General features: G+C 33.5%; 1 protein-coding gene across 8 annotated transcripts in view; it reads right to left on the reverse strand.

Annotated features, from left to right (window-relative positions):
- LOC129808054 (sodium/potassium/calcium exchanger Nckx30C) overlaps window positions 1–25,076 on the reverse strand; it is a 76,290-nt gene extending 51,214 nt beyond the window's left edge. For 4 of the 8 annotated variants that reach the window (XM_055857726.1, XM_055857724.1, XM_055857723.1 and 1 more), the window contains exons 1-2: window positions 24,113–25,076; window positions 6,192–6,799 (exon numbers count right to left, since the gene is read on the reverse strand). In XM_055857726.1, the coding sequence (XP_055713701.1) occupies window positions 6,192–6,799; window positions 24,113–24,332 (828 nt within the window). In that variant the 5' untranslated portion in view covers window positions 24,333–25,076. The remainder of the gene's footprint in view (window positions 1–6,191; window positions 6,800–24,112) is intronic. The other 4 variants (XM_055857730.1, XM_055857728.1, XM_055857729.1 and 1 more) reach the window with 3 other exon arrangements.
- Window positions 25,077–26,758: the final 1,682 nt, after the last annotated feature.

A 26,758-nucleotide genomic window follows, 5' to 3' on the forward strand; every position in this document is an offset into this window, starting at 1 on the left:
AAGAAGATGTTTTGTGAAAATTTTAGCTTGTTCACCTGCTGAAGCTCAATATCTGTGCTAAATCCCGATTCCTGCAGCTGCAGGAACAGAGAAATCTTCAATGATGCGCATTCAAACGTTTTTGTGCATATCCGGCTCCGTGGAGGAATGGTGGAATCTTGTGTGGTCTTCTCGCTTGCAGAGTTTTAGTCAATTTTTGGCTTTAAAAACTTATTGATTCGTGTAAATTTGGTGATATTTGGACTTTTCAAGAAAGTATTCATCAGATTTAACCGTTTCCGGAGTGAAATTCTCGTAGAATCAAGCAAAAAAATGGTTTTTAATGTCAAGAAAACATCTCTCAGAAAAGTTCCAAAAAAGTGATATTAAAATGTTTTACTCCTTATAAAAATGGTTTAATCAAGTAGATTAGAGTTCCCTTTAAACAATGATGTGCAACTTTTAGTGTCCGGTGCAAAATTTACGGTGAAAATGGTGTGTTCAATGATGGCGTGAATCGTGTGCGATAATAGAAACTTGATTCATCTATCGGACAAATCGCCATTAAATTTTCATTTTCCGCTGGAGGAAAATCTAAGGATTTACTGGGATTTTGTTTGGTGGGATTATGAACCTTATAAGTAACACATTTTTTTGGCATAGTTAGAGAATCCATACGGTTTGCATGGTAGTCAGAAAAAATCACTGAACTTGAACATCATTTTTGTGTGCGAAAGTTCAAAGCCTCCCCCTACACATTTAGCATGTGGAAAAACACAGAAGATTTTATTAATAAAAAATGTCCATGGTACTACACGTTTTTCTAGCACAATTGTTAGCATTATATCTAATGCATGAAAAGGTTTATGAGGAAGGCAAGGACAAAGGAAATATAAGTGTTGTAATGCTCAATATTATCATATTAAGTTTATATATTTAAATATTTAATTAAGGATGCGCTATGGTACAGAAAGGAGCACATCTCTGAGCTTAACTTTCCTCTTTCTCATTCAATGGATGATATTGCTATATCGCCAACACTTTTCTTTGTGTAGCCAATGAAAATTGCCGTTTAGATCGGTGAAAAAATTCTCTATCTCATCACTACAAGATATCAACCGCCTTAAATGTCAATTGAAGGCTTTTCATTCAATTCTATATAGCACTCTTCCTGCCATTTTAGGTATTATGTGGAGCGCGAGATTGGTGTGGGGGTCAGAGGCCCTGTCATGTCTGGGGCATTTTGTTGAGCTCTTGGGCATGTCATATTTGTATCTATATATCCTTCGAATACCCTTTCCCAAAAACCATCCCCGTGCAAGAACCATGTTGTGTTTGGGGGCTGTCTGAGGCATTTGTTCGTCCTGGTAGACACATGGACGTGGGAAAGGAAGCTGACTAAATGGCTTTTGGATCGTGTCCAACTTCTCTCTGATTTCTTTCTTTCCTTCATCTTCTCGCCACTCTTTTGTTGATTTACCACCACCACGTAGACAAGAAGGTCCTGTGTGTCTGTATGTGGTTGACCAGGGAAAAGTCTTCCTTAGAAAAGGTGGTATGTTTTTTGGGGGTGATGTTGCATGAAAGACTCTGACTCATGGGTTTTTTTTTGTCCTTTCTCTTCTCAGCCTGGATACTTTTCATTTTCACCAGACCGCAGAAAAGTTGAAATTAAGGGGTATTAACAACACAGAAGCGACACAGCATTCTCACAAAAATTACTTCATTCGGGCGGGGTTGGACTTCTATCATTGGCATTAATTTTTCTTGCAGCTTTTGTCAACATGGGTAACAGGATAGAAGTGAAAATACATTCGTCCAGACTTAAGGAAAATTGACACTATCCCATTTTGGAATTGCAAGGTAATTTTTACAGAGACTTACTACCGTAGATGCGGATGACTTTGTTCTCCGTGGGTGACTTTGGTCCTCTACTATTTGCAAGCTTTTCTTTAACCCTTTAAGGACGAGAAGATTTAAAATTGGGGGTCAGAAAAAATAATTTTTTTCTCCCCTTTAGAGCGAAACATAACCTTAGATGGCCATAAGAAAAATTTAATTTTTGGATCACCGGTGACCCAATCATCCTTAAAGGGTTAATTCTAATGTTTAAGAACGGTTCTCACCGATCAGATATGGTAAATTGCATCGGAAAGGGCCTTCTTAAGTGTTAGAATTAAAGAAAAGCTTATACGAGAACAGAAGGGAGTCAAAGTCACCCATAGAGGACAAAGTCACCACCATCTATGGTAGTATCCTGCAACAATCGATTTCATACATCATCGGAGGTACGACTTTTGCTCAATAGATTAAGAATAAGATTAAGAATATCAGAAATGATTATCTGCTCTTCTGTCTAGCTGTTTATGGTGCAGCCTATGTCGGGAAAAAAATGAAAGACGCGTCGAATTAGAGATTTCCAATAGGATCTGGGGCTCCTTGTGGATCGTAAAATCCTTTCTTAATTTAAAAATCTAAATGTTTATTGATAATACAAATATCCAAAAAATTACAATCAAGATCTGAGTCAACTTTTGATATAGGCGGGTCCTAGGGTGGTCTAGGCCCTTATAAAAAAAAAACGGTCTCAAAACGTCTTCTAATCTTGTCAAATTTTTTTTTAATGTATTTCAAGGCTAAAACGATATTTCTGAATGATTTTAAAATAAAAGAAAACCCAAAACTTTTCCACATTAGCTTAGTTATTGTGAAATTTGATTGAATTTTGCTATAAAGCTTAATGAAATTCGACTTTTTGTAAACCTGTTTCCTATGAATTACGTTTGCAAAAATCCTGGCTGTTATAAACTATACTATTCAAATCCTTCCTGGGGCCGCTTCTAAGCCGTTGCGGTGTCATTGCCTTCGGGGTCTTTGTTTGTACCTATAAGTTTGGGAGCCGAGAGAGTCAGTCCTGTCTAGAACGTCAGAGAAGAAGAACGTATGGACTTGGGTCTTTCGGGGGAATCTGGCTGGGTTCTAGTTGCTTAACCCTTTAAGGACGAGAGGGTCAAAAATCGAGGGTCAGAAAAAAATCACTCTTTCTGACTTTTTAGAGCAAAACACAACTATAAATTACCGTAGGAAAAATTTCATTTTTGTGTCACTGGTGATCCAATCGTCCTTAAAGGGTTAAAAGAGCCTATTCCATATCACTCCTTCTAACTTAAGAATTCGACCATTTAATAATTACAATTTTGTAATTAAATATCGTTATCGGAGATCACAAACGAGCAATTAAAGGCCGTTTTAGATACTTTTACGCTTAAAGAGTTATTTCAGAATGGAGGAGTGTATTGACAATATTAAAGATTTAGTATGAAGTTGTAAAGATTTTAATGAAGCTTTTTATTGCAAGCTCTCTTGAAATTTTGTGTATTAAAAGCTTTTAAATCTTCTTTTTACGAGCATTAAAATTAAAGAAAACTTTAAAAGTTTACCATTTTTTATTTAAATAATTTATATTACAGTATATGAATTAACTCTAAAAGACTGATTTAAAGTTTTATAACTTATAAAAAATTATCTAAGAATATTGGATTAGTTTCTTATAATTGGAAATATGCATTATAATAAAATTTAGCACAATATGACTGATCCTTAAATAGTAATAGAAGGTTAGGGTAACTGATTTAAAATCATATAGCGGTCTTCATACTAGAGATTTCTAGCTCACTTTTCGGAGGTCTCAAACTTAAAAAAAAAAAAACAAGAAATTGTTGTAAATTTGGCTACCATTTGTAAATATAAAAAAATAGATTTTTTAATATATTTGCAATCAATTACTAAGTTCTGATAATTTTATATGCAAATGACAGATATTTGAATTTGAAAAATTAGTCTTAGAATTTTGTAATGCAAAGAATAAATCTAAATTCAATTTTATAATCTAAATGTATGTATCGACAATGAAGTTTGTCAGAAGCAACGAATAATTTTCAAAATAACATTTTATTTTGGGGTGACGATCCAACCTTCATGTTTGATGCATGCTTCACTAACCGTATTAAGCATTTCTAAAACTTTAAAACAAAAATTATAATTACTGCAGATATTTTAATTAATATTTTTCAAATTTTCTTCTATATTTTTCAATTTTTATTTTTATTTTTTCAGAAGTATGTTTGTGGAGCTCAGAGGCAAAATGACACATATCCTATGGCTAAAGCATAGGATATGTGTCATTTTGCCTCTGAGCTCCACATTTCTGAAACGGTCCCAATCGGCTATGACTATGACCTGATAACTAACTTTAATTCAAAATTCAATTTTGTTACTCCTGAATTATATAACTCCTAGGCTTGAAATGGTAGACTTAAAAAGAAACTCTACCTTCGAAAGCGGGGCTAAACCTCTAGTCTGAAACCTGTCTAAGATTGGATAGATATAGCTTCTAGTGTTGCGATATTAATTAAAATTTATAATTGAAAAGGAGAAACATAACGAATACTTTGAAAACTTTGAAAGCACCCTTGTATAATATTTTAAGTAATAAAACCGCTTGCGGAGTTTTTCTATGCTTTTCTATGTTTTCCGAACTAAAGGCCTTTACACATTGGGGACAATTTCTATGAAAAATTGGATTTTTACAGAATTTAGACATTTCTACCTTCTGCATTGCAGGCAATTTCCTACAAAAAAAAAACAATTTTTTTATGAAAATTGCTTCCAATCTTTAAAGGTCTTAAGAATAAACGAAAAGTAGTTTAAGTCATTTAAGTCATTTCGAACGAGTTCAAACGTAACACGAACCAGATTGGAAAGATTCTCTCTAGACTAGAGTTTTTTTTTAATCTTTGACCTTGAAAACCCGTAATAGGAATGATTCAATTGCATTTTCGAAGAAGGGCGAAATGTCCACTTAAGTGATCTCAAAAATATATCCAAAAATGAAAAAAAAATCCAAAAAACATGGTTTTGGTGGAAAGAGGAGACGAGGAATGAGGGGCATGTTAATGGTCCCAGGGTCGACTTAGGAGGAGTCTCCCGGAAGCCCGAAGTTTCTGTCTTTAACCAATTGGGCTCTAGGCGCGATAACGGTGGAACGGAAAAACAGTGTGACGATAAAAAACTTGAAAAAATCGCCATCTTGAATCAAAATCAAAGTTCGACAACCCTGCAAGGACTAATTTTTCAACTGTTCTGGTCATATTTAGATTGTTTGAAAGGTCTTGTAATTCTGAACCCGACTGCATCGGTCACAATCGGTGATGGATCGGTAAAGTAAAGCGGTCTTCAGAGTAGAGGCTAAGCCCAGTTCCCGAAGGTCTCAAAATCCTAATATAGCAACCAATTTTATTGGTTTCACACGTTTCACAGAATCTGAAGAATAATGTGTCTTTATAATATTTAATTTATAAAAATATTTAAAAAATCTTGACTGGTAAGGAATTCTAAAAGTTAATCATTCTGTTCAATCACTTTCTAAAAGTTAAAACGTTTGGTAAGTCTTAGGTCTGTAGCCCGTCTAATTCAAGAGTTCAAGTTCTTCACAAAGCTGAAACAGAAACAGTTTAGAATTAGAACCCTTTTTTAATCGTTCGACTTTAAGATCCGACTATATAGAAAATAATGAGAATAGATCACTCTTGTATTAACGATATAGCTTAGATGTATAGCCTTAATTTTGGGAATTTAGAGTAGTTCGAATGAATTATTAATATTATTATGCATCCAAATGCATATCTTATTTTCCTTATGGCGTGAAATTAATTTCAAGTGGAATTGAATTGATTTTAATAATGATTTCTCTGTTGAATAATAACTGCAATTTAATGGATTTTCATATTAGGTAAACTGGCACAAAATTGTCTATTTAATTTTAGCATTATCCTTGAAGAGAATTTGATGTGAAATTTCTCTGGTGTCTTATTCCTTAAGTCTGGTAAATGTGAATACAATAAGAGGACAACATTGCAAATTAGTTGAATGAATGCCCATGAATATCCATCTGTTTTTATAGTCTCTCTTTTCATTTCTCATAAACAGAAATGTAATCGTATGGCGTGTAAGAAATTTACTTTTGTGTCTGGATGTCTTGTTGGAGTATGATCAGAGAAATTAGTCGTGTGTTGGCTTTTATGAATCATTTGTGTGTGAAAACTGTGAGAGTGGAGAGAATGTTTTTGAGAAAAAAATAACGAAATAGAGAGTTTTGGGTTTTTGTTTTTTTGATTTTGGAGATTCTATCATGCTGGTTGTCAACTACTTACTGCAGGCATTAGTTGATCAGTGCTTCGTACTCTGGTCACCTTGTTCTTGTAGATAACTTTTTTCACGCACCGCTCCACCTGCTGGTTCCACTTCATGAAGCTGACATAGGCTGCATAGATGAGGAATAGGATGAGCGCCTCCCACCACTCAATGAGGTTATCACGAAAAAAACATATGAGAATGAGAAGACTGGCACTGTAGAAGGTGCAATCGCGGAAGAGGGGCCACCATGTTAGGGTTAGTATCGTCTTTGAGAATAATGCACACATGCCGATTACGAATAATATGTTGAACACCGCACTACCGACAATTGTACCGATACCCACATCATCGAATGACACAAAGACACCAATGACACTGGTGAACAGTTCCGGAGCACTACCACCGGCCGCCATGAATGTAGCCCCGGCTACATCATCGGCAATGCCCAATTTTTCGATGATGACATCCAGAGAAGGCACAAAGAACTCGTCGCAGACTATCGCGAGAGCGACAAACATGTAGATGACACCAATTATGTGAAAGATAACAGCACCATTTCGACGTTGCTCTATTGTGAAGAGGTCTTCAGGAAAGAGGGGATCCTTGTGCGTTTCATTATTGGTACCTGAAATGATAATTAAGACAGAAAGTAATTTTTAGTATTTTTTTTTACATTTTCGGAAACGTTGAGTTAGGGATATGATTTCCGTTTTCACTAGGTACAGGGATTTACCCTAGTGTACGGGCTTTCAGACCTAGGGCTCGTGCCCTAGACATAGTTACGACTTAAGCTGAAAGACGGTTGAACGCGTTGAACTTTATTAATAATCAAAATAATGATTCGACTAAATTCTCATCAGTTTCTCATTAATGAAGCCGATACTCGGCTTAAGCCGAGTGACGAATTACGCAGAAACTGATGGAAATATATTTTTGGTAATTTTCGGCGATTAATTCAATAGGTGTGGAAACCGGTGAGCGTCGGGTAAGAAGAAGCAAAGAAAATTTTCAAATTCTTCCCAAAGCTTTCGGCTCGGACTCCAAGCTTTCCTCAGTGGTCAAATTTTTAGTCTTTTCTTGCTTTGTCAAAGGGTCCTTTAGTTCACAGGGCATGGGATTTGGGGCACTGCACTTCATTTTCTACATATTTTTAGAATTTTTAGCAATTTTTCTCTCTTTGTGTGTCTTTCTTAAGATTTCTTTGTGAGACTACTCATGGAAATATAATCTCTAGGGGAATTCTGCAACCGTATGGTATTGTCATATGACGAATTTCGCATTTTTTATTTAGTTAATTCGGGAATACTATTCGAAAATGCGACTCATATCAATTACTGAGGGCTTCGTAGAGATTCTTGCAATATCGAATTGATGTTCACTGGTCTTTAATAATATTGTACTGTTCCGGAATTGACCACCAACATTTGTTATTTGACATTGTCATATCGCTGCAGAATTCTCTTAGTGATTAATATTCTGATTATAGTTACGTTAAGACATCTCTTGGATTAAGTCGTAAGTGTGTCTGTGGAATTAGCCTTGTTGTATATTCTAATTTCTTATAAATTAAGATTTCTCTGAAAAACTTTAGGATTGGATTATAAAGGGCGAATGATGTATCATATTCGTAAAAACCAATAAAATTAGTTTCTATTTAGGATTTTGAAACTTTTCGAAATTGGCTTTAAACCTCTAGTCCGAAGACTGCTTAAGGTTAGATCAAAAAATCTTTTACTGTTGCGATATTATGAATTATATTTACTTTGAAAGTTTTGAAAGAACTCGTACGATCTTATAAGTGCCTTCTATGTTTTTCGATGTTTCTTTTATCACTTGTAAATTCGGGGAAGTTTTACTAAACGTGTTTTACAAATGTCGGTAAGTTTTTAAAACCTATCGCATTAGTTTTGAAACTGATTTAATGAAACAGCATTAAAACGAAAGTTTTCAATTTTCAACCTAGGTATTTCGAAAATATAAAATATTGAGATAATAAACATTTTACTCAATGTATGGTATATTTTCAAATAACAAATAATCTAAAGAGAAACTACCTGGACTTAGCTTAAATATAAATTTATAAACGTTAAGTTATTAAGACTTTATCTACTTGAAATTGCCCCACTCTTCCTTTGTTTTTATTTTTTGTACAATGTGTGAAAAGTGAAATTAATCTAATAAACAATATGGTTATGAGAGTTTTAAATAGTTTCGGGGTAGAATTAGTTATTTTAAATTATTCTATTTTATTTGTATTTATTATATTTATGTGGCTCTCATCGCAATGACAATTATAGTGACACTGTACAAATGAGCAGAATAAAGATCAAATTTCATTAATTAACATTAAAAAAAATTGTGAAATTTTCATGATAGATTTGGCAAAGGCGAGGTGAAACATCTTTCTTTTATTTTGAAAAGTTTTCTCTTTTTTTGATGCCAAAACTTTTATATTTTACTGTTCAAATTTAATTTCTTACTTTTCATTTATTTTTTACCAATTCAAATTATGTTTCGTTCAATATTAATTAAAGTTTTGAACATGTGCCAGGGCTAATTTCATTTGCAAGTGAAATAAAAAATTCTGTGTTCAAAACTGACCAAACAATGTTTGTGAAAAAAAAACTTAAACATTTACGAACTTTTTAACGGGTTATACGATTTACGAACATTTCCAAAGTTACCAGTAGGAATTCACAAACATTTAGTGAACAATTTTACGAAAGATTTTATCTGTCTATAGAGGAGACTGGGGCAAAAAGTCACAAAACTGATATTTTATTTTTTTACAAGCTAACTGAGAGCCTCAGAAATTTCTAATTATCTCAGTTTTATAGGAAATTTACCGCTCTACAACTTTGTGAAAGTAATTTTCCCCTTTTTTGTTCACCAGTAGTGCATAAATTGTGGAAAATAAGTAGGTACAAATTTATAACTGCTGTAAGGAAATATTTCAAAAACATGGCCAAAAATGTCAATACTTTTTTTTTATAAATTCTTTGTTGGAATTCTAAAGTGGTCTTCAGACTAGAGGTTCAGCCTAGTTCCCTAAGGTCTGAAAATCTTAAATAGCGAGGAATTTTATTGCTTCTTGAAAGCCTAATACAGTAGACTCTCTCAAATTCGGGCATTCGGGACCGAAATGTCACCCGAATTACAGAGAAATTCGGGCGTCTGAATTTCGGGACTGTTTGAAATGCAACGATCTTTTACTCATTTGCATAGTTACATTATGTTAACGTACTCATATTTATTATAAATCTCATGAAAACCTCTTTATAATGCAAAATCATATTACAATAAGACAAATCGTGACAAATTTAAGTATATTTGCTTCATTCGATAATCAGAATCAAACCTGGGAAATGTCAACGAACATTTTTCAAATTTAACTGCTGCCTGAATTAAAAAGTAGCCCGATCTTAACACTTCGTAGAACCCTAACTAAAAGTGTCACGGATGGACCAAGTGACAGCCGCTGCCACTTATCGGATTTTACATAATATTTTAATATTTTTACATATATTTTAACATTCGGAGCCTCAGTCAGTTCTTTTCTGGTGTCTGAATCAGAAATTTTATCTCCTTGGGTACTGTATCTAAAGATTTCTAACCATTCAATGTTTTCATCTTTATCAGAATCATGGAGTAGGGGAATGTGGTCTGCCTTTTAATACGGCAGCCTTTGAAATTTTAATTTTTCTCTTATTTTTCAAAGCAAAAATTCTACTTTATGAACAATAGTTAATACTATTAACTATTTTCTATTAACTTCACTTAACAAAATGGAATTTTAGCTTTGGGAAATAAGAGAAAAATTGAAGCATTCTGATTTTGATGCATTTAAAGGTATGTCACTTTTCCCTATATTTCATCTCAATAATTAGCAAAAACACTTTCAAACTGTTCTTTTAGGGCTTTTAAACATTAATAATCAAGAAAATAACATCTGCAGAACGTCAAACCCTCATATAAAATGCATATGGCAGCAACTGCCAATTGGTCCATCCGAGTGCAGTTTTTTGTTTTTGCAATATATTTACATTAATATTTAATTTTTATTAAAACTTTTATAACGAAAAAATAGCCAGATAAATTCTGCACACATTCAATCAGGCCTCCAGGCGAAATGATATATTCTTCACTATAAAAAATAACATTGAAAACTAAATTGGCAGCGGCTGCCACTAGAGACCATCCAAGTGTTAAAAGAGCTAAATTAGCGAGAGTCTACTGTAGGTTAATTATCTTTAATAATCCAATTCAAAGTTAAATCTTTCCAAAAAAAGCGTGATTGATAAGGAATTAGAGCAGTTAAGCTATATGGCTAAGTCTTAGGTTTGAAGCACGTATATAAGAAACTTGCGACAATGAAGGTCTATGGAGGCTATCGATGGAAAAATTTTAAGCCGCTATGTTTTTTATCTTGGAAAATATTGAATTTTGAAATTTTCGATTTGTGACTTTTTGCCCCAATCTCCCCTACTCAGTATCTAAAAGACCTTGTTTATAAATAAAAGTTATTACCAAGGTTATTACTTTTATTATTATTTGCAATTTATTAAGACAAATAAAAAAAATAAGTAAATAAACTTTTGGGAGATACAACAAATTACAAACTTCATAAAATAACGAAGTAAAATTGAAAAAAATGGTTTAGATTCCTAATGCGCTAGGGTGGAGTAACCACTTATCGTCACTTTTAGGAAAAACTGAAATTAATTTAATTATAATTTTTAAATCTTTATTATAAAGTAACTTAAATTTGACACAAAGCTACTTAGATATGTTTTCTATAGATATATCAAACTAATAGCCCCACAATTTAACGGTAGATTACTTAAAAAAAAACTATTTTTATTAAAAATTCAAAAATAACCACTCCTCGCCACCTACTTGAAAAGGCCCAAGCTCAATTATTTTAGACAATATTATTAAAAATATATTCAGCGTTGATTTTTCTTCCTGATATCCTTTTTATTACTCGTATTATATGATTTTTCTTCGATTTAACAATGGGTGGCGAGAAATGGGCCACTGGCGAGAAGTGGTGACACCATCCTACTAAAACAAAATTAATTAAATACAACAAAAATTTAAAATATTGCGATTTTAAATTCTTCTAGTTGTGGTGTTTATAGATTTAGTTAATTTTCCAACATTTTTAGCAAATAATTTAAAAAAAGGTATGTTTTTGGTTTATATTTTCGGGGTTGTATATAAAGCCATTAAATGTTTCTTATCTGACATAGATAGATATTGATTTGCTAGCAAGACCCATCTGTGGAAACGAAAAGCCTTGTTATGTGTTAAAAAGTTTTTTGTAGTAGAATATTTGTAAAGTTTGTTTTTCTCCAAAAGCGACGAATTGTTGAAGGATGAAAAAAAACTGGCATGACTTTTTGTTGAAAAATATTTTTATCATCCAAAATTTTTACCGTCATACAACAAACTAATCTTTCATATCTACGTGATCTTTTTGTTAAATCCCATGGTTCAATAGTGAGAATGCATTTTTAAAACTGTGATTTATAGGGTTTAAGGGTCATGCGGAATTTGAATGATACGTAGCGTGAAAGAGTGATAATTTTAATAAAACTACAATAATAAAATGTTATTTGGAAATAAAATCAATATTTGCAATTCTAAATTTTATGTTCATGTTACAAAATTGATTGTATTGGACACACTTGATATGTTATGCAAGTGCGTCCTTTGAAAATTAATTTGATGGTGTCAATTGAGTTAGAAAAGAAGAATTTGTGTGCTTTTAGTGGAAGAACCCTCGTGGGCTCAAAAAGGTTTGGGTTTTCGTGAGAAACCATGAATTTTTTCCCGCACAACCTTCATATTAATAATAGCTCAGGTTGAAACTTATTCAAAGTTCATCACAATATTAGGACTTTTTGGGAGGAAGATGGAATGGGTTGAGCTTGAGAATCTTTGAGAAGACTGCGAAAGGGGTTTTTTGGTTAATTATTGCGTGCAGGTCTTACGCGTGATAAACTGGAAAATACTAACTCTCTCCTTCATTGATGAAGACCTATTAGCACTTATTTACACTTATTGACAACACCATTGAAGTTACACAATAAGGGTACTCCGCCGAAGCTTTTTGGAAAAAGGTTAAATCATTTCAAGTGTAATTTGTGCTTATAATGGAATAAGGTCACAATTTTCCCCACTATCTATCCCTCTCACACACGGCTTCACACTCGCACACACTCACATGGGAAAACACGGAAGAAATTGTGGGTGAAAAGCTTCAAGGATGGAATGTCTTAAGACTGCGCGCGTTCAATTCTCACTGAAATTTCTTAACATGAACACCCCCAATTTCTTGGCCCCTTCAATTAATTAATTTCTCTCTTCCATTTTGCCCAGAAGAACAACAACAAAAAATATTTCTTTTACTCCAAAAACCACTTTGAGTGGATTCCAGAGAGCAAAACGATGAAGTATTATATGGGGAACACATGGATTTCACCTTATCTGAAGATATTGGTTAGATGGTTTCTTGCTTTTATGAAAATTCACCCGCAGATGGGAAATATTGCTGCGATATATCTAGAATCTACTTCTTTTTTTCCAGCATATTTCTTCAAAGACGAAATTTTCTCTTTTTTTCTGAGATGGGGCGAAAAAGCTCGCAGTGGGTGGGCAATACAACAACAACAAACCAACACAGAAGAACTTTTCTCACGCTCTCCGTGTTTGTATTTTTCTCTCCTTGCTCGCGCGAGATTATGTAATCTCAACCACAAATTCGGAGGGAGGCCGTGGGTGGCGGAATTTCAATAGAGTACCCAATATAATGGAATTATCTGAGAGAGTATTCTGGCGGTATCAGACGGCCTCATGAACCATCAAGGCTTATAGAAACTATACTACATGGTTTCCACCCCGTAGATTCTACGGTTCGAAGTATTTTTTTCTACTTTACAAATCGATACGCATGTCACTGACTTTACTAAATTTTTTTTTTAAGTTTGCAAAATAATATTACTTGCATTCAGCAAAGTTTAATGAGTTCTTTTTTGATTTTGCAAGATTCCTATTAGATAGTTCAATATAGAGTGGAGTCATAGCTTAAGGTGTCTACACATTATGAGAAATTTCTATCAAAAATGAGCTTCAAAAAATGTCCTTCAAAAAATAACCTACGCATTGGTGAAAGTTTTTGACAAAAAGGTGGATTTTTGAAGAAAAGGACAATGGGCAAAATGGTCCAACGAGACCAATACCATCGAATAGGTATTGGCAAAAGGTAGTAACTTTTGTTACGGGTCCAACCTCAAAAGTATGCAAGAAAACTACGAGACATAAAACAAATTGTTAAGAAGTGTGACAATTTATTTTTTACAAAAATCCTTTCATACAATAACGGTTTACCTTATGTTGGTCATTTCAGAGAAAAATTTGTAAAGAAGGGCTGAGTGAAGACTTTTCTATTATAAACCATATCGTTATCTCTTCATTTTCATTCCAATTTTCCAGATTTATCTAATAAATCCTTGAATATTCTTCAAATTTATAAAAATGATTCTAGGGAAATGTCTCCTATGCACAAATATTCCCATTGATAAAAGACTTAAAGCTTCTGAAAAAATGCAAAGTCCTAAAAGATACCGTTATCCAAAACTTTGAATAATAAATTCAGAACGTTTCTGAAAAATCTGAACTTTTTGTTAAAATCCCGTTGGTAACGGTACTTTTAAATTTTATGATCTTCACCAACTCTAACTCCTGTTTTAAGGAGAATATTTCTGTAAAGGAGACAAAAGAACGCAATACTTTTAATAGAAATAAAAGACATTCCTAGGATTATTGAGGGAAAGCAGGATAATTACAAAGAAAATTGAGAGATAGGAATATGGTTTCTTCTAGGTAAATGGTTCTTAACTTCTCCTTTTGAAATCGTTCTTTGACAATTACGACTTACAGTACACCGTTATCGAGAATAAAAGCAAGCTTCATGAAAAAAAATCTAGCCATTTCCTAGGAACACTTACTTTAAGATATCTTCGACAATTGACGTAATAGACAATAAGTTTCTTCGAGAGATATGTTGAAGACACACTAAAGACTCCGAAAATACTGATGGTTTCCCATTACACGAAAGAAGTTTTCATTTTGACTTTAAAACATGAGAAGTTTGTAAGGGAGCTACCAGATAAAGTAGTTTAAGAGAAAATATAAAAATATGTATTTAAAACTTAAGTCATACATCGCCCTTAAGCCGAATTTCATTAAGATCGGTTAAGCCGTTTTCGATAAATAATATGACAAAGTTGTGAATTTTCATAAGGATATCCTTAATTTCCCAAGGACTGACAGTCCCTTCTGACGCGGGTGTCGGTAATTTTTATGTCATATCAGAACACTTACAAAATGGGCCTAGTCCCATCTCTGATGGCGATGGGTTGAACTAGCTCCCATACATTTCTGCCCATTGTCCTTTGTGTAATGTGTACGCAGAAAACAATATTTTGTAAAAAAATATCTCGTAAAATGATCATCTTGCGAACAATGTTTGCGGAAAACAAACTTGTTTGTGGATGATGCGATTTACGAGCATTTCGTAAGTCCCCAGTAGGAATTCACAAATATTTTGGAACAATTTTATAAAATATTGCTTTCTGTGTAGGCAATATATTTCAAAACCATGTCCAATTCAAGGTAATGTCCATCTAAAATTTTTGAATCTAATTAACCACTACACATTGCAACAAAATTCACACTGGTAAAAACAAAAGTATCAAATTGATCCAAATTTGATTCATCCTTTGCAAAAGGATCAAATTTGGATCAAAATGCTTTTATTTTTACCAGTAGTGCAGCAAATTCATTTTTGTCAAACTTTTTGATAGAAGTCAACACGATACGAGATTGTTTTTCATGAAAATTTGTTGTTTAAATTTTCCACATAAATAGGCTAAATATTATCCCAAGGAACTTTCGCGAATAATTTTTTCGCTTTTTTCAGCAGAGAAACAACGAATTTTCATGAAAAACAATCACAATAGTAAGAGATCTGAGAATGGTAGAAATCTGTCAAAAATTTTTGATGGAAAATAAACCCAATGTGGAGGCATTTTACTCAAAATTTTCTTTAAAAATATGAATTTTTCTTTCAAAAATTTTTGAAATAAATTTAGATAAAATCAGCTTCAATGTGAAGACAACTTAATGGACATTGTACACTTATCTGGCAGCCATAATAATAATGATAATACCGGGAAACATCCCATAGAGAAACTAAGCTTTTCCGCGAGCGAGATTTCTAGATACAGGGACGTTGTGTGTTTGTTAGTTTCAGACCTGTGGCATTAAGTTCACTAATCACTGAATATGATTTAAATGCATATAATGCCAGAAAATATCTCTATACATTTGAAACAATTTGTATCGAAAATTGTCTTTTTGACAAAAATTTCTTCAAATAGTAAGGCCATCAAATAGATTAGAACTCTGGATACTTACTTCAAATATCGAGAGCATAAAAACATTGCCTATTAATATCAAACGAATTGACTCAAAATTTACGAGTGTAATCAGGAATACCGGGATACCGGCTATTCAATTCGACGACTCCTGGCTTTCCGAAAATTTAGCAATGAAACAAAAAAATACATTCCTCTTTAAAAAATATAGAAAAAAAAACACCAACTTCATTGTTCATACAATCAGTAGAGGAATGTGGAGCAAAATGTGACAAAACGAATAATTTATTTCTTTTTTCACAAGCTACCAGAAGACCTGAGAAATTATTAATCAGCACATCCTTTTAGGAAATTTACCGCTCTATAACTTTGCCAAAAACCATTTTCATCTATCTCGAAAGAACATGTGCTTTCTGGTTCATTATCTAAAAGTTAATTTTGTAGAAATTTTCAAAAATGCTGAGACAAATATTGATAAGCATAGGGAAATGTCTTAGATTTTTGCTAAATTAACAAACTGAATTTCCAATTGACATAATTTAAAAATATGTTTTTCTTTTGCAATTGCAATGGAAGGATAGTCCCTTTGCTGGTTTATACAGAAAAAAAATGTAAACTTGTCTTTAAATGTTTCTAAATTTCTACTGGAGGACTTACGAAATATTTTTGTAAATTGTATTGCCCACTAAAATATTCGTAAACATTATGCGTAACACAATAACCTGACGAGGATTTATTGTTCTTTTACAGACAATTGTTCGTACATATTTGTTTGTCTGGCAAAACTTTACGAACAAATGACAAAATTTTAGGGTGGAATCACCAGTTCTCGCCAGTGCCCCACTTGTCGCCACTTACATTGAAATCGCTATTTTTCGCAATTTATGAAATAAATGAGTCGCAATTTTCTTGTATTGTTTCTGCTTCTACGCATAGAATCGAAAAATAATAAATATTCGTCTTGGATTCACGATTTTGATCATTTTTTAGAGCAATATTTTAAGCAAGTGCATCGAATCCAACATCTCTTACCAAATGTACTAAGTGTCGTCAAATTTTCATCACGCCAAAAATACCTATTTGGGTAAATAATTTGTCTATTGAATATTTAATTGCACTTGTGGAATACATAAAATTTGTATTTAGTCAATTAATATTTCATTTTATATTATTTTTGTATAAAAATGAGGCATGGCGAGAAGTGGTAATATTCTGGAATTGATTTTACCACCTGTCGCCATATCTTTTCAATAGGCGACGCTAACTTCACTTCGTACATTCTCAGTTGTCAAATCTGCATTGTTTACTTTCTACAAAAGCCCCATAATTTGGTTTCTTAAATAAAAGTGAAGAAAAATCATTTAAAGAGAGTAATAATAAAGTGATCACAAGGAAAGAGAAATGGTGAATGTATTCTTTTCATAGCATTGCCTAAAATAACCGAGTGTGGTTCTTTTTAAGTGGGTGGCGAGAAGTGGTTACAAATTTTACAAAACTGGCGAAAAGTGGTAAAAAGTGGCGACGAAATGGTTATTTTTGCATTATTAATAAAAATCAGTTTTTTAAGTAGTCCAGCGTTATGTTCTAGGATTATTGTTTTCACGTATCTAGAGTCAATACATCTAAGTAACTTTGTGTCAAATTTGACTTATCTTGTAACAAGGATTCAAAAGTTATGATTAAATGAATTTAATTTTTTCCTAAACATGGCGATAGCCGGTTATTCCACCCTACGAACACTTTTTTATGTGTTTTCAACCATTTAAGAACAAATGTAAGTAAAAGAACAAAAAATGCACGTCGAGTAATCGAGTTACAAGTTACAAGTTATTTGAAAAAATACAAACTTTTACGAACTTTTTAGTGGGTTATACAATTTACGAGCATTTCATAAACCCTCAGTAGGAATTCACAAACATTTAAGGTAAAGTGCCCCCGAGTCGACCGGTGGTCAATATTTGAATGTTTGATGATAAATTTCTATAAAATTGTCACTGATTCGTATTTATTACTGGAATAATTGACCTAATAATGTTAGATCATACGCTACGTATTAGTGAAAATATAAATAAATTGAATATATAACTCTACCGGTCGAATTGAGGAACCCGTTGACTTGAGGGCATTTTACCTTACGAACAATTTTACGAAATATTTTTTCTGTATACCGTTTGACCCCCTACTGCTCGTAAGCTTTTTTTTATTCTAGCACTTAATAATCGTCTTTCTTTACCTATCCGATTTACAATATCTAATCGGTGAGGACCATTCTAAATCATCAGAATTAAAGAAAAACTTAAGAAGCAATGAGGGGTCACAGTCATCCATGGAGTACCCGTATCTACAGTATAGAGGAAAGTGCCCATGCTTGATACCATTGGAAGCTTCATAATGACTAAATTTTCTATGTTTTACAATATATATGTGACTCATCGCAACGTAATTTTAGAAACTATGGGAAAATGGCCAGTTTTCAAAATATATTTCGGAGTCACGTTTATTGAGAAACATAGGAAAAATTTAGTCATTACGAAGTTTCCAATGGTATCAAGCATGGGCACTTTCCCCTAGTAACGGTGCTATCACATTAGGATTTTTCACTATTTAATTTTAAATTGAATTCAGCAAATTGAGCATTAACATTGCGAGAACCACTTGAAATTTTTCATAGCCAGGACACATTTTTGCGAGAAATTTGCTAAATTCAAAAAAGCCGCGCAGATTGTCAGTTGTTTTATTTTGTCATTTGCGATTTTGTTACATTATTAGAAAAATGAGTAAGTCCAGTGATGAGGAAGAAATTTTCCTATTTTATATAGGATACATGTTCAATGAAAATGTGTCTCAAGGTAAAAGGAAGAGATTGTGGGCCAGAAAATGGATCCAAGAGAGATCTGCCCACGGATTCACTGAAAAATGATGATGATGATATCGCAACTGGTGATTTTTTTGGACATAACAATTGTTTTCGTTTGGATACTGAAGAATTTCAGGAACTACTTCACATTAGTTGGACCTCATTTGCAGAAAGAAACAACGGAAATGAGGGTGCCTATATCGCCTAAGTCCAATAAAATTAGAATATTTGAGCAATTTTAACATTTTAATTTGCTGAGTTGAAATTAATTTGAGCAACCACATTAATGTTATTTTAGCATATTTAAACATGTTTTGGTGGACCAAGTATTAGTTTACATCAATAAATAAGCGAAAATCTATTAATTCAAATGTTTTTTAATGCAAAATATCGCATAGGAACTCTGGGAAAAATCCTAAAATGACAATAGCGTATTCAGTGGATGTAAATTACTTTAAAAAGGTTCATAATTCTATTAATTTTGAAATATAAGTTATTCAAAAATTATATTTTCTCTAATGACTCATCAAATATCATTCGTGAGAATCTCTTTTTCATACCAAATGAAACATTTTAACATTTTTTGATGATATTTACGCGCACGTGTGAAAGCGATGTTTTTCAAGGTACTCCAATCAGACGAAAAATTCAATCAAATGAATTTCATTAAATTAATTAGGTATACGAACATCGTGAGTTTTGAAATCATTGTAATGATAATATTCTGATAAGTTTTCGTGATAGTTTCGATAAAAGAGTAACCTTAAAGACCAGTGAGCATCAAATAGCTATTGCAAAGATTTCTATGAAGCATTCAGTGATTAATATGAATTGCATTTTCAGATAGTTTTCTCCGAATTAATTAGGGTAAAGTGATATAATTTGGAATTAGTGTTACAAGTTGGACAATTCGCCGGTACAAGTTGGACAGGAATTTTTTCTTGATAAATACAGTACAAAATTTGTTTTTAAGCACAAGGAACCAAATTATAAAACTAAAGCATTAAAAATATACAAACAAAAATGAAGTACTAAATTTATCAAGACAAAAAGCCCTGTCCAAATTGTACCATTGCATTGTCCAACTTGTACCACTGTCCAACTTGTATCACTTTACCGTACATAAAAAATTTAAATTTTTCATACGACATTCCCATTATGTTGCAGAATTTCCCTAATTAAATAGACATTCATCCTAGACAATTTTTTTTAATATTTTATTTATTTTGATGTACCGGGCTCTTATTGCCATTTTGTACGTAGTTCAGTATACAATTTTCATTTGGTTTTACAATGTGTATGAGAAATATGTCCCTTTAGATGCTTCAATCATTTGGACCAGGCAGGACTCGAACTCATAGACAAATTTTCTTTGTTAAAATTGTGCATTGTTAAGGATTCCGCAAAAAAATGAATGAATATTGTCTTTTGTTGTGACTTTTAATTACATTACATTGAAGTTAACGAGATGAAAAGTCTCTGTCACGGAAATTCGAGTAGTTTCCAAGAATTTTCACGTAAATTTTACTTTTTCATTGCTCTTTCATCACTACACAGGGTGGTGGTACCCCAAAAAGCTCAATCGATTAGTACTTATACCAACTTTGATTTTAAGTATTTAATTTTATGGCAGGTGAAAAAGTGAAAGATGAACAATCACATTCTTAAAACTTTGGTTGTGTGGTAATAAAGCGATTTTTACCAAACGGTTAAAGGTGCCGACAACTTGCGATTCAGTTTAATGTTTAACAAAATGAAGTGTATCCCTCAGAACCCTTTATAAAATAATTTTAAAAGGCCAAATAAAAATCTTTTCAAAAAGGGTCATGGTTCATAATTTAATTTCATCAAGAGTATAGGAGCAAGGAAGCAACCTCCACGCCTATTTGGGACTTTTATTGGATCTAAATCGGTGCTCCTGGACAGTCTCCGGGGACTAACTATTCCTTCCAACACGAGGCTAAAAATATTTTTTTTTACTACATTTTTCGGTGGCCTGTTTTTGGGTAAGACATGCTTAATTTCTAGGCCTCGACACGACTAATAATAATCAAGAGCATGAAAAAAATCCATTTATTAATTAGTTATTGAACCTTGTATTGAACTTAACTGTTTCCATATTCTCTTTTATGTCTCAGCCGATTCGTTTAAGATTTAAGATCAGACTAAAAACAGGTAAATGGCAACTAATTATGGTTGAACTCAAAGTTTGGTATGTTTGTTTGTTACCGGCTCAAATATTAATCAAACTGATCGAGATATCGACTTTAGATTTTTAATGACCTCCAAGAACTAACTATATTGACATGTCAGAATATAAGTTGATTTTTTGCAAAGTTATTTTTTTCGCTTTTCGGTTGACACCATCTACCATCCCTGTGAATATTATACCGGAAAGTTAATTATTCCCAAAGTTATAGGTGTTTCACATCTTAAAAATCCTATACTCAGCATGTAAGATTTTAGTTTGAGTTTGAAATCGTTTTCTTTTAAAGTTGGCTATTCGCGACTTATTCGTTTTGTATTATTAGCTATCGATATGTTAAAGTGGTTGAAATCCCCTAGACGGACTTAGGTCATTTTATCCTATTTGTCTTACTCCTCCAAAATAAATCATATATTTCAAAAAAGCTATTTCTGAGCTTTTCTGGTAAATGTTTTAAAAGTAGATTCTTCATCAGTCTTAGTCAAGATTGATTAAGAAGGTTTCTAAGCAAATGATCTCGGAATCCTTAACACTTCTGAATCGATTTTAACTAATTGATTCTTATATCCAAAAACGCCAAAAACCATTAACTTTTTTCGTTGTTGTGCATGAATTTATGAACTTAAACACTTCTCGAGTTTTTTATCTTTTCTTTTTTGTTTAGTTAACATACATGCGGAAATTTACAGTGTACCATTCCACTTTTCACAAAATCTTCAGTGTGGTCAATTTTGCCGATGTCAGGAGAAAAAGTGCTAAGTTTTTTCATTATTTAAACTATTTTATCAGTGAAATTGTAACATAATTTTGATTAAAAAAAGTAAAGTTTGAACCTTGTATTCAAAGGCCAGTGATCAGATTCAATGATTTTTTTTTGAAAAAAGCAAATTTACAAAAGTAAACAATCCAGTGCATTTTGGAAAGTGAAAAATCTTTGCAGTATTTCCTGTTTTTTCTTGAAATTCCTATACCAAGGGAGTCTTCAAAAGGCAAACCATATACTCAGGATGATGTGGAGAAGGGTCTGAAAGCATTCAGATGTGAGGAATGTCTAAGAGAAGCAGTGATAGATTTCAATGTGTCAAAAAGTACGATTTTCACCGGTAACTGTCCAGTGAAATGCCAGACTGGACTCCTCAAAACTTACTCCTTCCTGAGGGAGAGAAGGACCTGGTATAATGCTTCTTAGATTGTTACAATCGGTGGCATCCAATAACCCAAGATCAAGTGTTGGATACCATTTGTACGAATTCGTCTTGTTCCAAAATACCCCATTTTTACTTGTTTATATTTTTTGCTATTTTATATAAAAAATTATGCCTTTTCCAATAATTTTCGATAAGATTTTTATTCTTAATAAAACAAAGAATACAAATATTAATTTCAATAAAGAAAAAAATAATTTGGGAAGTCACTAACGTGTTTGCAAGTTGAAAATGCTAAAAGTTGGTCCAAAATGTACCACATTACCCTATAGGAGTTGTACTGTACTTTTTCCAGTATTTTTTTTTTCTCAAAACTGCATTGTAATATTTTTTCAACTGCAATAAAAAATTGTAAATTTGAGAAGTCGATGTGTTTATATCTAAACTTTCCCGATTTTCGAATTTTGTTTGTTTCACAAATATAAATTTTTAAGCATGCAAAGGCCTTTAAACGTCCAAAGTTTTAAAAGATTGTAGAAAAAGCTCAAAGCATATCATCTTCTCAAAATTGTCATAATACAGATACGGGAAAGATCGTCAGAATGACCAAATACTGTGATGCCTGTACCGGCGACAGTAGAGATTCCACGGTCCATGTGATACTGACCTAATTGTGTTTAAAATAATGCCATGTATTTTGACGAATAGCATAAACTAACTATTCTTTGATCTTCCCGTGGAAATTTTGTTTTTGAGCAAGCTTTTAGACTAAGGGCTACTAAGTGAGGCGAATGGCAATGACAAATCCGAGGATTAGCCGAGAGACGGTTTAGCTTCTCGTAATTATATTCGAAATAATGGTTAAACTATCTTTTTTATCATTTCCCACTAAGCCATCTCTCGGTTTAAGTCGTAAGGGTGTCAAGAACCTAAGAGATTCCCATTTTTACTGACAAAGATTTCTGGTTTTTCGATTTTTACCAAGTAATTTTTGGGTTTCTTGAATTTTGCGGACTGTTTCACAGGCAATAAAGGAAGTTTTTGCGAAGGATCTCTAGTCAACGATCCTAAAGCCTCAATGTATGACATTTTGGGATAAATTTACTACCAAATTTTATGGCCTAAATATTATCGAGGATAAATCTGAGTCTATTTGAGCGCCTAGAATTTGCCAAGAGATCACTGAGCACAATTTGTTACTGAAATCATGATCTAGGGGGAAGTGGGGCACCTTTGAAATTGTAATTTTTCACCTTTTTTTTAAATAAAATTGAGCCTTATCGTGATAAAATTTAGCTTTTCAATCTCTTTGTTTACCTAAATTATATCACGGTAAGGCTCAATTTTATTGAAAAACAGGTGAAGAATACCAATTTCAAAGGTGCCCCACTTTCAAAGGTGCCCCAATTCCCCCTACCCACAATTTTAACATTGTTGCACTACCATCCTCTGTTCGGTAATCCTAAAATCTATGCAGGGATTAAGTCACATCATCGGATTAATTGCTCCCATTAGGGAAGACCGGGGCAAAATTAGCCACGTATGGTATTAGATAGTGGTATCTTATAGTTTGGCTTCGAAGGAATATTGAGGAAACCACTCCTTATTCTAAATATATACTTCCCGGCCTATTTATTGAAATATGTATCACCCTCATACAAACAGTTTTTGTACAAATTTTATGCAATGAAAGATTTCATTTGGTGGCTAATTCTACCCCGGTCTCCCCTATAACTAGTAATTTGAAGTAATCATAAGTGGGTTTTCAATGGCTATACGAGGTGCCTTGACCCTAGCCCTAGAGTGAGCAGGGCAAAAGTTCTGTTTTTACGTGAAGAACACCGTGCGCAACGCCTTAACACAGGTCACACTTGAATCAATTTTACACCAGATAAATTCTCAATTTGTGGTTCTTCGCTGTTTGGCTTTTTTTCAAATCTACGTGAATTTATCATTTTCAACCATTTTTCAAAAATGTTTTTTATGTTGTTTTTACTTGATTTTTTCATTAAAATTAAGGAACCTATTTTTTTTATTTGTTCAAAACTAGGAACTATTTTTGTAATTTGTGTTAATCCTGTTTTTTATGGACATTTTATGAGATTAAAAAAAAATTATATATATATATATATATATATATATAATATTGGGGCACTGTCGTGACACTATCACCTTCACTTGCACTTGGTATTCTGGGAAACTTTTCATAAGAGTATCAAACGAATAGATACCGAAATTTGCAGTTGGTAGGAGATTTAGATTATCGCAATAGGGATTAAATCCGTACCATTGGGTGAGGATCCGTTTGTGAGAATGATGGTGGCGGTGGCATTTTCTGGGTCGAACTCGATGTGGTGGCTGTGGAGGTGTTGGTGGTCAGCTAGGGTCCGCGATGGTAGGAACAGGATGGCAGCCACGAGTCCCACGATAATTTTGAGAACAAGGAGCACCGATGTCCGTGGCCTGTCACCACCACCGTCACTTGGGGCGTCTCTGGGTGGCCCCATTGTGCCCCCCGTTCACACACAATGTCCGCCGCTTTGCACACGCGTTCTCACACAAATTAATCTATCATGGGCTGCTGGTTTGTGTGAGTATTCTGGGTGACGGCATCTCGTCTGTCGGCTGTCCTGGATGTCCTCCACCTCCGCCTCCGCCTCACCCTCAGTGTTCCCGTTTGCAAATCCAACACGGGAATCCACTGCAGAGGATAATTCCAATTCTTCTCTCTATGTTTTATTTTTTTATTTGGTGGAAAATCCTATGTGCCTCGCCTCAGTTCGACACTCAACTCTTCTTCTTCGGTGTTCTTCGTTCGGCAAAACTGTACTGTTGGTGCTCAAGTCCAAATGGCCCAGAAAAGGCTCTCTCTCTCTCTATCCCTTTTTGGGAAAACAACCTTTTCTTTCGTCAGAAGGAAAAAAAAAGAGGAAAACTGAAGATAACCCAAAAAATCCACTGTGGAAGTTCACCAGATAAATGAAATTTAAAAAAAAAAGAACTATATATAATGGAGGTGTGATGAACTTTGGGGTGGAACTGCACAAATATCCGTTTTCTTTTTTAACTGTCAGGATTTTGCCAAAGCCAATCCCACTGATTTTGTCCTCTGGTTCACCCTCTTTTGCCCTCTCGGAGGTGTGTGAGAAGAGAAAAAAGAATTGATATTTATCGTGAATTGGTGTGGCAAAAATATATGGATTATCGTGTGGAGATGTGTCTACCGCAATGGACGCGCACAAACTACTGTGCAGACAGGACACGGATACTCACGAAACCCCCTGCAGGATCCACATTTCCCCTCCAAAAAATATTTCATATGTATTTGTAAAAGGAATTCATCAATATGACTACCATTCTCACACATATTGAGAAAAATTTTCCCTACGAGCCTCCTAAAGTCGAAAGACTTTCAACCTGTCTCATACCTTCGAGGGCAAGGAAAAAGCTTTTCGCCTCAATAGAGTCCTTCGTGGAAACTTTGAAATGCCTATTTTGAGGAAGCAGCCTCATTTTGACAGTGAGTCGTCAACCAGAAGGATCAATGGGCTGCCCTTCTGATGGCGAGACAGCGAGAGAGTAAATGAGACAACCTTCATGATTGCCAGAAAGTGGAGGAGTTGTAAAGAAAAGTCCTGAAAATAGAGGTGTGCATGAAAGTAAATCTGACGATATACCTTGACTATATCGATGAGATTATTATGAGATTATGATTATGCTTTAACTTTGACTACAATTAAAAAAAACTGTAATTTTCTTTTTAGCTTAATTAAATAAAATTGATCACCGATGGAAAGCTCACATAAGCTTTTGGCAGCTGTGATTTGAGGTATACTCAAACTTGAAAAACACTCTCGGAATGCATGCTGATACTTTTGGTTTATTTTCGAAAACGATTCTTAGGATTGTTTTTTAATATTCGGATATGTTTCGGATATGATTTTAGGGCAATTTAGGTGAGTATTTCGATTTTAGATATCTACAACTCCTATAACCGTAAAAGTTTTCGACATGATTATTGAAGTTCAAATTTAAATTACTCTAGTGGAGTCTAAATGAAACAGGTGGAGAAGTTCCAAGTATCTCGGGGTGTTTTTCACGAGTGATGGTAGGATGGACGCAAAACTCTCGTCACGGATTGGTCAGGGTCAGGTTTCTGAAGTAATGAAGGAGCTTGGCAGAAGCGTGATGAGGAAAGTTGAGCATATTCGTGCGGCTTAATTTTCGGTTTACAAAGCTGTATCCATTCCTATTCTTACCTATGGTCATGGAGATTTGGGTAATGACCGAAAAAGCAAGATCGCGAGTACAAGCTACCGAAATGAGGTACCTCTAGACGGTTAAGGGAATCACTCGTCCAGACAGTGCTCCAGATGAGATTGTGCATTCAAACCATTTATCTGAAGCAGAGACGCTGATTTTGTGCGATGCATATTTTTTATTTAAAGAACGATTGCTGGCAATAACGTGGTTTTTTTCGATATCCACTACTCTAACAATTTCAAAATGTTGCTAAAATCTAGGCCAGTATCCCTATATTGAGTTATGTTAGTCAAACATAAACAATCATTCTTCAAATTAAGAGCACTCTACCACCACAGTTATGAAAATTGTGGCGATGTGAATTTTGCTGTAATTTTTCAGCTACCGTGTATTTAACTTTTAATATCATTAAAAAAAATAAGATATATTTCTAACATATATAATATTTAGTCTTCTTTGCAAACTTGTTAATTTATTTATGTGTTTAACATCTTATTAACAGTTGATCAATTTTTTTACAGTTAATAGCTATAATTCAGGCGAGATAGAATTTTAATGAATAATTTATATACTGGCAGTGCAAATAATGAACAAATGATCAACTTTTGCCCAACTTTTGATCAACTATTGGTCAACTAACATATGATCAAATTTTGATCAATTTCTAATC

Source organism: Phlebotomus papatasi, chromosome 3 (assembly GCF_024763615.1).
Source record: "Phlebotomus papatasi isolate M1 chromosome 3, Ppap_2.1, whole genome shotgun sequence".
Taxonomy (NCBI): Eukaryota; Metazoa; Arthropoda; class Insecta; order Diptera; family Psychodidae; genus Phlebotomus; species Phlebotomus papatasi.